The 13,703-nt window shown below is 43.3% G+C and overlaps 1 protein-coding gene across 1 annotated transcript in view; it reads left to right on the top strand.

Moving 5' to 3' along the window:
• Window positions 1–8,323, top strand: part of MYO10 (myosin X) — a 348,533-nt gene extending 340,210 nt beyond the window's left edge. The window contains exons 37-41 of the mRNA XM_075314877.1: window positions 531–667; window positions 3,345–3,465; window positions 3,601–4,053; window positions 4,624–4,815; window positions 7,345–8,323. Of these exons, the coding sequence (XP_075170992.1) occupies window positions 531–667; window positions 3,345–3,465; window positions 3,601–4,053; window positions 4,624–4,815; window positions 7,345–7,455 (1,014 nt within the window). The 3' untranslated portion in view covers window positions 7,456–8,323. The remainder of the gene's footprint in view (window positions 1–530; window positions 668–3,344; window positions 3,466–3,600; window positions 4,054–4,623; window positions 4,816–7,344) is intronic.
• The last annotated feature ends 5,380 nt before the right edge of the window (window positions 8,324–13,703 follow it).

Raw genomic sequence — 13,703 nt, 5'->3', positions numbered from 1 at the left:
AATGTGCACAGAGCAGGGAGCAGCGCACACTGCTTAGTGCTGGCTCCTTGCTCTCCTAGTTACAGCACACATCGGGTTAATTACCTGATGTGTGCTGCAGCTAAATGTGCACAGAGCAGGAGCCGGCAGCACAGGCAGTGAGAGCGGAGGAGGCTGGTATCAAAGGTAAATATCGGGTAACCAAGGACAGGGCTTCTTGGTTACCCGATGTTTACATTAGTTACCAGCCTCAGCAGAAGCTGGCTCCCTGCTCACTGCACATTAGTTGTTGCTGTCTCGCTGTCACACACAGCGATGTGTGCTTCACAGCGGGACAGCAACAACTAAAAAATGGCCCAGGACATTCAGCAACAACCAACGACCTCACAGCAGGGGCCAGGTTGTTGCTGGATGTCACACACAGCAACATCGCTAGCAACGTCACAAAAGTTGTTCGTTACCAGCGATGTTGCTAGCGATGTTGCTTAGTGTGACGGGGCCTTTACATACAGCTATTCACTGACCATAATGAAAGCATTGTTACTTTCTAGGTTGTAGAGAAGTTGATCCGGGGCCTGGCCATGGAAGATAGCAGAAATATGTTTGCCCTCTTCGAATACAATGGTGTCACAGATAAAGCCATTGAAAGTAGAGCTGTGGTGGCCGATGTTCTGGCTAAATTTGAAAAGTAAGTTTTACTTGTTTAATATTCACTAGTGATCCCCAGTGTTCGCATTCGGAAAGTAGCACTAATTACTACACAGTATTTGTATGTATTTTCTATAAGTTTCTATTTTCCTCACAATCCATATGCTTTAAGCTAAATTCACATGTCTAGTAACCATTCGTTAGAACGGATCCAGCAGCAATCCGTTGTCAAAAAAGATTTGCAGACACAACTTTTATTCTTGGTTTTTAAATAACTGATTTCAGCTGGATCTGTTTTTTTTTAACAAATGAAAGAATAACGAATGGCTAGCTAGCAGTCCATTAACGGATCCATTTTCCATAGACTCAAATGTTAAAAAATTGTACTCAGCAGACATCAGTTGTTTCAAAACGGACAAAAAAGTTGTGTCTGCACGACTGTTCTGTCAGCGGATCTCTGCCGGATCCGTTCTTAGAGATGATTACTGGACATGCCTTACTCCAATGCCATTCCAGTAATGAAAATATATATTATCTTTTTTATTCATATCTTTATTTTAGTATTTTAAAAATGTGCAGACTCCAGCCAAGTAGCCTGACAATCCAACAAATACCAAAAACACCTGAGCACTTCCATAGTTAACTGGAAAAATTGAATGCCTTTTTTATTCCATCACATACAGCATTGTCACGCTCTGACTTTAGCAATTTAGCTTATTTTGTCACATCCTTATCTCTGTATTTAATTGTATTACTCATTTGCTGTGTTGTGTTGCTCCTCACTGCAATAGAAGCTTATGTCACTTACTTACATAGTAGTAATCAGAATCCAATATTGACCATCCTACTATGAAATTGGTATTAAAGTATGTTCACAAGCAGCATTTTTCTCTGGCCCCCCCTCCCTTCCCCCAACAAAAAACATTTTTCCTGCAAAGAGATGCAGAAATGGTGCACAAGTTTTTGCAACCAAATACTCATGGTGCGCACATAGCCTTAGGGGTGCTTCACACATAGCGACAACGACGTCGCTGTTACGTGTCCATTTTCTGTGACGTAACAGCAACCTGGTAAGTCGCTGTTATGATCGCTGCTTAGCTGTCAAACACAGCGACACAGCAGCGATCATAACATCGCTACATGTGCAGAGAGCAGGGAGCCGCGCACACTGCTTAGTGCTGGCTCCTTGCTCTCCTAGCTACAGTACACATCGGGTTAATTAACCCGATGTGTACTGCAGCTACATGTGCAGAGAGCAGGGAGCCGCGCACACTGCTTAGCGCTGGCTCCTTGCTCTCCTAGCTACAGTACACATCGGGTTAATTAACCCGATGTGTACTGAAGCTACATGTGCAGAGAGCAGGGAGCCGCGCTCACTGCTTAGCGCTGGCTCCTTGCTCTCCTAGCTACAGTACACATCGGGTTAATTAACCCGATGTGTACTGCAGCTACATGTGCAGAGAGCCGGAGGCGGCAGCACAGGCAGCGTGAGAGCTGTGGAGGCTGGTAACTAAGGTAAATATCGGGTAACCACCTTGCTTACCCGATGTTTACCCTGGTTACAGCTTACCGCAGCTGCCAGATGCCGGCTCCTGCTCCCTGCTCGCTTCATTTCGTCGCTCTCCCGCTGTCACACACAGCGATCTGTGTGTCACAGCGGGAGAGCGCCTTTGAAGAAAACGAACCAGGGCTGTGTGTAACGAGCAGCGATCTCGCAGCAGGGGCCAGATCGCTGCTCAGTGTCACACACAGCGAGCTCGCTAATGAGGTCACTGTTGCGTCACCAAAACCGTGACGTAGCAGCGATTTCGGTAGCGATCTCGCTATGTGTGAAGCACCCCTTAAGGGGGCTTTACATGGTAGCGATATCGCTAGCAATTTCTAGCGATATCGAGCGTGTAAGTACCCGCCCCCGTCGCGCATGCGATTGTTTGTGATCGCTGCCGTAGCGAACATTATCGCTACGCAGCGTCACACATACTTACCTGGTCGGCGGCGGCGCTGTGACTGCCGAACAATCCCTCCTTCAAGGGGGAGGGACGTTCGGCATCATAGCGACGTCACCGCAACGTCACTAAGCGGCCGGCCAATCAAAGCGGAGGGGCGGAGCTGAGCGTGATGTAAACATCCCGCCCACCTCTTCCTTCCGCATTGGGGCCGGCGGCAGGTAAGGAGACGTTCCTCGTTCATGCGGTGTCACACATAGCGATGTGTGCTGCCGCATGAGCGATGAACCACAACGCTAAACAACCCTTACCGATTTTTGAGTTTGGGACGACCTCTCCATGGTGAGCGATTTTCACCATTTTTGAGGTCGCCTAAGGTCGCTGGCAAGTATTACACGCTGCGATATTGTTAATGACGCCGGATGTGCGTCACTAACAATGTGACCCCGGCGACCAAACATTAACGATATCGTAGCGTGTAAACCCCCTTTACTGTTTCCAGAAGATGCACTTTTTTAAATCAGCATGCTATACATAGCACCATACTTGTGGGTATACAGTTCATATAGAAGGGACTATGGACCAGCTGTACATTGACCTGTCTGATAGAAAAGCAGCAAATTTATAGAGACTGCTGTCTGGATGGTGGCTTCTACCTTGATCCATAAAAAAACAAAAGTGTAAATGAGTCAAAAGCACCGTCAATATGATCAATTACTGCATTATTGTGGAGCATGGTGAAAAAAGGACAATTTTTTTTTTCTTTTCAAGGCTTTCTGTAAGTGCCGAACCAGGAGATAGACAGTGGAAGTTCTACTTTAAGCTGTATTGCTTCTTAGACACTGAACATGTACCAAGAGACAGTGTGGAATACGCATTTATGTTTGAACAGGTAAGAATGAATTGACCACGTTCCTCACAACTGATTTCTGCAAAGATGTAATACAAAGCACAAATGTCTATTTATTGCCAAACCTAATTTCAAAGAAGTTCTGAACTTGACATTAGCTGCCATTCTACTTTTCAGGCACATGAAGCAGTTATTAGGGGCCATTTTCCAGCACCTGAAGAAAATCTACAAGTCCTTGCAGCTTTAAGATTACAGTATTCCCAAGGAGACCACAGCCCACACACTACGGTACCAGAGATGGAGCAGTTTTACCCTGTTCAGAAACTGAAGTCTCGTATTTCCCAATCCACCAAACCGACCACACCAACAGAAAGATCTGAAAGGAAGAGGTCTAGTTTCTTGGAAGGATCCTTAAGGAGAAGCTTTAGAAGTGGCTCTGTCAGTAAGCAGAAGGTAGAAGAAGACCAAATGATGGACATGTGGGTTAAAGAAGAGGTGATGTCAACTAGGACCAATATTATTGACAAATGGAAGAAACTGCAGGGCATGACTTCAGAACAATGCATAACTAAATACATGGTCCTGATAAAAGAATGGCCTGGTTATGGGTCAACGCTGTTTGATGTTGAGGTAAGAATAAGATCAAATGAAATTCTTTGTATTTTTATTGTATGTCCTATAGAAATACTACTATAATTCAGTGGACAAACTTATAATAAGTGTCCCTTGCTGTCAGATAAGCTACCGTAAGGCTAGGTTCGCAAACTGCGTCTTTTTGACGCTGCGTTTTTGTGCGTTTTTGGCCACTAAAAACGCACAAAAACGCACCTGCGTCGAAAAAACGCATCAAAAAACGCATGCGTTTTTGACGCGATTTGGTGCGGTTTTGGCTGCGTTTTGCTGCGTTTTTGATCTCTGCATTTTGCTGCGTTTTTCCAATGCATTGCATGGGGGGAAAACGCAGAAAAACGCAGGAAAGAACTGACATGCCCATTTTTTTTTTTAACTCAAAAACGCAGGTAAAAAAAACAGATGTGTTCGGACAGCAAAAATGAAAACTCATAGACTTTGCTGGGGAAGCAAAGTCCTGCAGTTTTGAGGCCAAAAACGCACCCGAAAAACGCGCAAAAACGCTGCGAAAAACGCACTGTGCGCACATAGCCTAAGTTGTTAATTGTTGCCTGTTTGCTTGTTCTGCAGTGCAAAGAAGGTGGATTTCCACAAGAATTGTGGTTAGGTGTGAGTGTTGAATCAGTTTCAGTCTACAAGAGAGGAGATGGAAGACCTTTGGAGGTGTTTCACTATGAACATATCCTTTCTTTTGGTGCTCCATTATCCAACACCTACAAGATAGTTGTGGATGAGCGGGAGCTTCTCTTTGAAACTAGTGCGGTAAGTAGGCTCAGTTTTCATTTTGTATATTGTAGATACCTTCTTTTCTGCCACTCTACTCTGTTCAACATTGAATTTACAACACCAAAAAGGGAAAGTCATGAAGATATGGAAATCACAGGATAGACATGTTAATGATATGCAAAGTATGAAAAACAATGTGGGGAAATAATTGATAAACATCTTGATTTATTCAATTTCAATATGAGCACCATGTGCAGAAATACATACACTTACACTCTGTGGCATGTTATCAATGATGTTATCATAGTTGTCGGAGGAATATTCTGCCATGGTGAATTCACTTGTGTACAGAAGTCATTAAGATCCACTATTTGCAGCTACCAGTGCAGTTGCCAATCAATGATGCCCCAGATGTTCTCAATGAGATAAATCCAGAGATACGGCAGGCCATGTAGCCCATGCTGACTACTCATACCGTAGTAGCAAACACACCATGCTGCCTAGTGTTGTCATATTGAAAAACAGTTCTTGGAACATATTGGAGAAATGGCCTTACCACACTGGTTCCACAATCAAATCTATGTAAAGCCGAGCTATTAGCAGGCGCATAACAATCGTGGTTGCAGAGGTTGCGACCGCGCCCCGGGGGGTGGAGGGGGCCCTCCATCCCCAGTGCCCACTTCAGCTGGATGTGCATCTGTGAGGATCTTAATTTGTGGGTTGTATTAATCACCTAGGCAGGTTAACAATGCAATTATTTTTATTTCTTCCACCCACGGTCTTACAGCAACTCTGGATAGATGGTCAAAATGAGATGTCCCCAGTCCATGAGATCCCAAACCGGGAACAGTTGTTCCACTTTCTCCCAATGTTTGCTTTACCCACAGCTTTTGTATCTCCCTATCTCCCACCGATATAGTCTGCAGTCACAGCCTATGCTCCTCCAAATGAACATAGCATGTTTTTCCAGCTCAAGACAGCAACAATAGTCCTTAGGCCCTGTGCCCATGCTGCGTATTTTGGCACAGATTTTGCAGAAATCTGCAGCCCAATCTGCATGCCCATTGTGAAGCAAGCAAAGTCTATGAGAATTCAGAAGTGCTCTGCCAACGTTGAGTATTTTTCCCTTGCGTATTTGGTGCAGATTTCTTTTTTTTGGCACCAAATCTGCACCAAATATGCAAGGGAAAAATAAGCAATGTGGGCACAGCACTTCTGAATTCTCATAGACTTTGCTGGCTTCACAATGGACATGCAGATTTTGCTATAGTTTTCTGAAAATACGAGTCACAACTACACAGCGTGGGCACTGGACCTTATACTCCTCCAAATGACGGTTATCATGACCGTAGTGCGTGTATCCAGCTCCAGCCAACAACAGTAGTCCTTTTGCTAATCCAGGTGACGGTTATCATGACCGTAGCGCGTGTATCTAGTTAAAATCTCTATAGTCAGTTCATGGACACCGCTTGCTGGTTTGGAAGTGGAAATGAGACCCCAGTATCTCTTTGGCCCCGTGTATAAATAATAATAATAATTTTATTCATTTATATAGCGCTATTAATTCCACAGTGCTTTACATACATTGGCAACACTGTGCCCATTGTGGCTCACAATCTAGAGTCCCTATCAGTATGTCTTTGGAGTGTGGGAGGAAGCCCACGCAAACACGGGGAGAACATACAAACTCCTTGCAGATGGTGTCCTTGGTGGGATTTGAACCCAGGACCCCAGTGCTGCAAGGCTGCAGTGCTAACCACTGAGCCACCATGCTGCCATGAGATCTGCACAGGTTGTAGTAATGTAGGCCACTGAATGGAATAGTGCTGTGTTCATGGTGATCTAAGAGAGTGGATGAATTGAACAAACCATTTACAACCTGTACCAGAATGACAGACTTAAAATCAAGTTATCACCTATCCACAGTATAGTTGATCACTAACTGATCAGTCCAACCACTGGGACCCGCATTGATTGGCGGATTGGGGATTTTTTATACCACACAAGCCACTTTAAAAATGGAGGGGCAGGTTGGATACCCAACTGACGTTCCATTCATTCTGTGTGGGGCTGCTAGAAAAAGTTGAGGGCAACGCTCTACAGCCTCATAGGGAATGAGGTGATCAGGCATACTAACCACTGCTCTATTATAACTGGGATAAAAGTGCCTCATTCTACCAATAGGTATGGTCACAGTGGTCAGATATTCAATAAGTAAGTTATCACCTATCACTGGACAATCCTTTTAAGTAATTTGCAGCATTTTTCATCTGATTATCGCATAAAACACTTTAATTCATGATTTTCCACTAAAGTATCTGTACTGGGACGTACCTGTATTAGGTACAGGGGTTACAGTTTCACTTGAGCATTGGAGCCTGGGGGACCCAAAAGGTCTCTTTGCCTCATATGAAAGAAGCAAGACAAGTTTAAACCTGTGATATTTGGGGGCCCTGTTAGACATTTTATATTTTTACACCACTGTTGCTCTTAATACTTGAATTACATCCGTTCAAACATGTATATGTATGATAATAACCTACTGTTTTATTCTCTCTGATAAAGGTGGTTGATATTGCGAAGTTGATGAAGGCATACATCAGTATGATAGTAAAGAAGAGATACAGCACCACACGATCAGAAAGTAGCCATGGAAGCCAGGGGAGTTCTAGGTGAAGATGGTGCCTCTCACATATCCCTTTAACTCTTAATTTAAAGGTGCTTCAGTAACGAGTAGCAGGACATTTCTCGTCTCATATCCAGGCTGTAGAGACAGTCAGGATGATGCAGTGCCTAAACTATTAGAAACGACAGCAAGATCCCAAAGTTTCATTGCTTCTCCGTGAGCATCGCCTTAGATGAAATGACCCTGCTCTGAATGCAGAGTGATGTGCCTTTGATACCCCCCAAATGCCTCCAAACTGAAAACCTGCCCTCCTTGTTTCCTCAAGAAGAGTATTGGATAGCTGCAGGCAGCCTTCCCCCCAGGACCCATTAATGATGCAACTTTGTATTTTTGCCTTATATTTGTGTGTGAATCTTGTAAATTCTTTTTTTATTCCATGTTTTGGATGAAAGGGATTGTTAATGTGCAATGCAGTGTGTATATTTGTATTGATCAGTTACAGGTAGTGATTCAGGTCTGTTGTGTACTTGTTATAATGCCAGTTTTACCGTTTTGTATTACTTTCTCGCTGTAGCCATCCCCTGAATGCTGTATATTAAATTAAGAGGTGACTTAGCTACCAGAGAGAGTACAGTATTTATGAACTGCCTTATTATGGAGACACTTCAATATGTCAGCAGCACTTGCTCTACAAACATTCTCTTTACTTGATACAATTTGCCATATTAACATTGTTAAAGTGCTTGTAAATAGGTAAATGTGAGTGCTTTATTTTTCTATGGAAAGTTTTAATATGAAGCAAAATATTTCACCACCCCGTGGTTAGCGTCAGAAAAAAACAAATCTTTATTCTGCAAAGGCTTTATGTGAAAAGATTTGCTACATTGTAATATAAAATCTTGTCAATAAAATATTTAATGTGGGTTGATGTGAATTTTTTTTTTTTATTTTTTTTTTAAGTTTCCACTTTAATAGTCATTGGAACCTGGTTAGGGATTTCCCAGCAAACCTCATCCAGTTGTCAGATGGGTCAAATTCCCTGGACCGATGGATAAGTAGCCCCACTACTATAGACTATTTACCTGAGTGTAATCCAAAAATGTGATCATATAGATGTGCGAATCCTAAGACACATGATTTCACTATGCTATACATATCTATCTGTGGCCACCTAGTGGTCGTGATGTGAATTACAGCCAGTCAAAGGCTTTGCTGCAATGTCACAACAATGTATCCTGAGAAATTAGAGTTCTTAAACAAGGTAGATATAAATAATGGCGCACACCGCTGTATATTCCAAATCCAAGAGTAAGAGAGAGCACAAACTGTAATAAAATCATGGTCAGAGGGTGTCTTCTTATTTCTCATCCATGTATCAAATTCTAATGCAGGGATTCCCAAATGTTTTCTCACCAGGCAAACGAAAATAATGGCAGGGCCTCACCAGGCTGACTTCTAAAATTTATAAGGCTGTAAAATTAGGTGACAATAGGTCAATAATTTTGCTAAACTATATTTCTGTAGCCAGAATAAATCTGTTAAAACCATCTCCCCAACTAGGTTTCCCCAAAAACTAAGGGTGCGTCATTGGTAGGCCCATCTCTTGAGATGCAGTGTTCTGAAGCATAGAAAAACTGAAATGTGGCACAGTGATGACTAAGGCTGCTTTCACACATCCGGTTTTTGCTGAGCGGCACAATACGGCGCTTTGCAGAAAAAACGCAACTGTTTTGTTTTTGCCGCTGGTTGCTTTTTTTCCGCATAGACTTGCATTAGCGCCGTATTGTGCCGCATGGCCTTGCGTTGCGTCCGGTTTTTGCCGGATGTGGCATATTTAGCCCATGCGGCGGCCAAATGGAACGTTGCCTGGCACGTTTTTTTGTGCGGCGAAAATCCAGCGCGATGCGGAGCGATTTACAATGCAAGCCTATGGATGCCGGATGCGGCGTCCTGCGGCAAAAAACGCATCCAGCCGCCGGATGCGTTTTTTTTAACTGCGCATGCTCAGTATCAAGCCACATCCGTCAAAAAACGGACGGGCCGCATGGGAAAACTTATGCAACGGATCAGTTTTTTTCGCCGCATCCGTTGCATAGGTTTTTGAGCTGTATTGTGCCTGATGCAGAAAAACTGATGTGTGAAAGCAGCCTAAAAACATGGTGACCCAATTGTAATAGAATTGTCTGGAAATGTGGTAACTCCTTTACGACCTATAACATACACTGTCTTCACAGGTCGCTGAGGAATGTATGAGGCCACCTCAGGCGCTGAGCCTGCTTCATATATTGTAGATGGCATATGTGTTACACAGCCAGCATCTGCTAGTAAGAGCAGTGACTGGGGCTAGCTCTGCTGCAGTTTGACCATTTACATGCTGCTGTCGATTATTTAAACCACACAATCGTAAACTGATGGGTTACAATAGCAGCTTGGGGCCTACTGAAGAACCCAGTAACTGCCACCTGTGCACTTCTTTGAAACTAAGCCATATATTGTATTTTTTTTCTATCTTATATACTGCAACCTTGTGGTATAAAAACCAAAGAACCAGGATCATAACACCTGTTAGTGTAAAGGCCCCGTCACACGCTGCGACGTATCTAAGGATATATCGCCGGGGTCACGGATTCCGTGACGCACATCTGGCTTCGTTAGCGACGTCGTTGCGTGTGACACCAAGGAACGGCCGTTAACGATCAAAAATACTCACCTTATCGTTGATCGTTGACACGTCGTTCATTTTCATAAAATCGTTGAGGACGCAGGTTGTTCGTCGTTCCCGAGGCAGCACACATCGCTATGTGTGACACCTCGGGAACGACGAACTACAGCTTACCTGCGGCCGCCGGTAATGAGGAAGGAAGGAGGTGGGCGGGATATTACGGCCGTTCATCTCTGCCCCTCCACTTCTATTGGGCAGCCGCTTAGTGACGCCGCTGTGACGCCGCACGAACCGCCCTCTTAGAAAGGAGGAGGTTCGCCGGCCACAGCGACATCGCTAGGCAGGTAAGTAGTGTGACGGCTCCTAACGATTTTGTGCGCCACGGGCAGCGATTTGCCCGGGACGCAAAAACGACTGGGGGCGGGTACGCTCGCTAGCGATATCGTTAGCGATATCGCTGCGTGTGACGGGGCCTTAAGTGTAACATGTAGGTGCTCATGTACATTGCGGAACAAATATAACCTATAAACAATGCATAGAAACCATACAGTAAGTAAATAGTAACACGTAAAAAAACATGGGGTATTTACTTGAAATGTATTTGATCAAAAGAGCATCTCACCATGACAAGGTGTACCCAGTTAGGATGGTCGTCGTTATCTCTAATATCTCATCTCGCTATGTGCCAACATAAACAAAAAATTCAACTAAGTAGCTTATGTTTTTTACATATGTTACGATTTATTTCTTACTGCAGTGTTTCTGTGCACTGTTTTTAGTCTCTGTTATATTTGTCTGTTAAAGCCACAGTATATATGTAGACCTGCACATTAAACTTATAATAATAGGTGTATTGGCCCATGTGTTTGGTTTTGCTGCGGGTTATTCTACTCAATACATTTGGGGTTGTGGTTATCTCCTACAGTTAGGTCCAGAAATATTTGGACAGTGACACAAGTTTTGTTATTTTAGCTGTTTACAAAAACATGTTCAGAAATACAATTATATATATAATATGGGCTGAAAGTGCACACTCCCAGCTGCAATATGAGAGTTTTCACATCCAAATCGGAGAAAGGGTTTAGGAATCATAGCTCTGTAATGCATTGCCTCCTCTTTTTCAAGGGACCAAAAGTAATTGGACAAGGGACTCTAAGGGCTGCAATTAACTCTGAAGGCGTCTCCCTCGTTAACCTGTAATCCATGAAGTAGTTAAAAGGTCTGGGGTTGATTACAGGTGTGTGGTTTTGCATTTGGAAGCTGTTGCTGTGACCAGACAACATGCGGTCTAAGGAACTCTCAATTGAGGTGAAGCAGAACATCCTGAGGCTGAAAAAAAAGAAAAAATCCATGAGAGAGATAGCAGACATGCTTGGAGTAGCAAAATCAACAGTCGGGTACATTCTGAGAAAAAAGGAATTGACTGGTGAGCTTGGGAACTCAAAAAGGCCTGGGCGTCCACGGATGACAACAGTGGTGGATGATCGCCGCATACTTTCTTTGGTGAAGAAGAACCCGTTCACAATATCAACTGAAGTCCAGAACACTCTCAGTGAAGTAGGTGTATCTGTCTCTAAGTCAACAGTAAAGAGAAGACTCCATGAAAGTAAATACAAAGGGTTCACATCTAGATGCAAACCATTCATCAATTCCAAAAATAGACAGGCCAGAGTTAAATTTGCTGAAAAACACCTCATGAAGCCAGCTCAGTTCTGGAAAAGTATTCTAAGGACAGATGAGACAAAGATCAACCTGTACCAGAATGATGGGAAGAAAAAGGTTTGGAGAAGAAAGGGAACGGCACATGATCCAAGGCACACCACATCCTCTGTAAAACATGGTGGAGGCAACGTGATGGCATGGGCATGCATGGCTTTCAATGGCACTGGGTCACTTGTGTTTATTGATGACATAACAGCAGACAAGAGTAGCCGGATGAATTCTGAAGTGTACCGGGATATACTTTCAGCCCAGATTCAGCCAAATGCCGCAAAGTTGATCGGACAGCGCTTCATAGTACAGATGGACAATGACCCCAAGCATACAGCCAAAGCTACGCAGGAGTTCATGAGTGCAAAAAAGTGGAACATTCTGCAATGGCCAAGTCAATCACCAGATCTTAACCCAATTGAGCATGCATTTCACTTGCTCAAATCCAGACTTAAGACGGAAAGACCCACAAACAAGCAAGACCTGAAGGCTGCGGCTGTAAAGGCCTGGCAAAGCATTAAGAAGGAGGAAACCCAGCGTTTGGTGATGTCCATGGGTTCCAGACTTAAGGCAGTGATTGCCTCCAAAGGATTCGCAACAAAATATTGAAAATAAAAATATTTTGTTTGGGTTTGGTTTATTTGTCCAATTACTTTTGACCTCCTAAAATGGGGAGTGTTTGTAAAGAAATGTGTACAATTCCTACAATTTCTATCAGATATTTTTGTTCAAACCTTCAAATTAAACGTTAGAATCTGCACTTGAATTCTGTTGTAGAGGTTTCATTTCAAATCCAATGTGGTGGCATGCAGAGCCCAACTCGCGAAAATTGTGTCACTGTCCAAATATTTCTGGACCTAACTGTATATACATGCTGCTGTAAAGCTCAGACAGGTACAGGTCCAGCTCTGCCCCTGTCTTTTTTAAGGCTTGCTAAAACATAATGAGGTGAAGTATTTGAGATACGGACCATCCTGACTGTACACCCTGTAGTTGTAGGATAGCTTTTATGCTTTTTTGCTAAAAGCAAAAAAGTCAAGTAAGTACATCATATTTTTTTTTATATGTTACTATTTACTGACTGTATGTCACATCCCCACCAGAGTCCACTCTGCTTCGATCACCAGGCGGCGCCGTAATCCCACCATTGGTCAGGTCAGTAATCTGTGACTGTAGGATCTGAGGCCTGCAAATCTCTTTACATCCTGGCATTCCCGGCTCTACTTTTCATTAGCCAGGATGGTACAAGATGTCCTGTGTGTGTCATGCCACTGTGATAATGTCACGTCAGCTAAGTTAGGAGGTAAGGGGATAATGGACCAGAGTCCTGCAAATCGATTCTCCCGTCTGTAGTGCACAGTGTTGCAAATCACAGCACTTCCCTTTCCTCAAGACCACACTATTTTATAGCAAAGCCAAGCCCCTTGATGAGTGAGGTGCAGATAGTGTCTCAAACTTATAATACAGTGTCTTGTGAAAGTATTCGGCCCCCTTGAATTTTTCAACCTTTTCCCACATTTCAGGCTTCAAACATAAAGATAAAAATTGTAATGTTATGGTGAAGAATCAACAACAAGTGGGACACAATTGTGAAGTTGAACGAAATTTATTGCTTATTTTACACTTTTTTTTTAAAAAATAAATAACTGAAAATTGGGGAGTGCAATATTATTCGTCCCCTTTACTTTCAGTGCAGCAAACTCACTCCAGAAGTTCATTGAGGATCTCTGAATGATCCAATGTTATCCTAAATGACTGATGATGATGATAAATATAAGCCACCTGTGTGTAATCAAGTCTCCGTATAAATGCACCTGCTCTGTGATAGTCTCAGTGTTTTGTTTAAAGCGCAGATAGCATTATGAAGACCAAGGAACACAACAGTCAGGTCCGTGAAACTGTTGTGGAGAAGTTTAAAGCCGGATT

This window comes from Anomaloglossus baeobatrachus, chromosome 6 (assembly GCF_048569485.1).
Source record: "Anomaloglossus baeobatrachus isolate aAnoBae1 chromosome 6, aAnoBae1.hap1, whole genome shotgun sequence".
Lineage (NCBI taxonomy): Eukaryota > Metazoa > Chordata > Amphibia > Anura > Aromobatidae > Anomaloglossus > Anomaloglossus baeobatrachus.
This window is presented reverse-complemented; position numbering and strand designations above follow the sequence as displayed.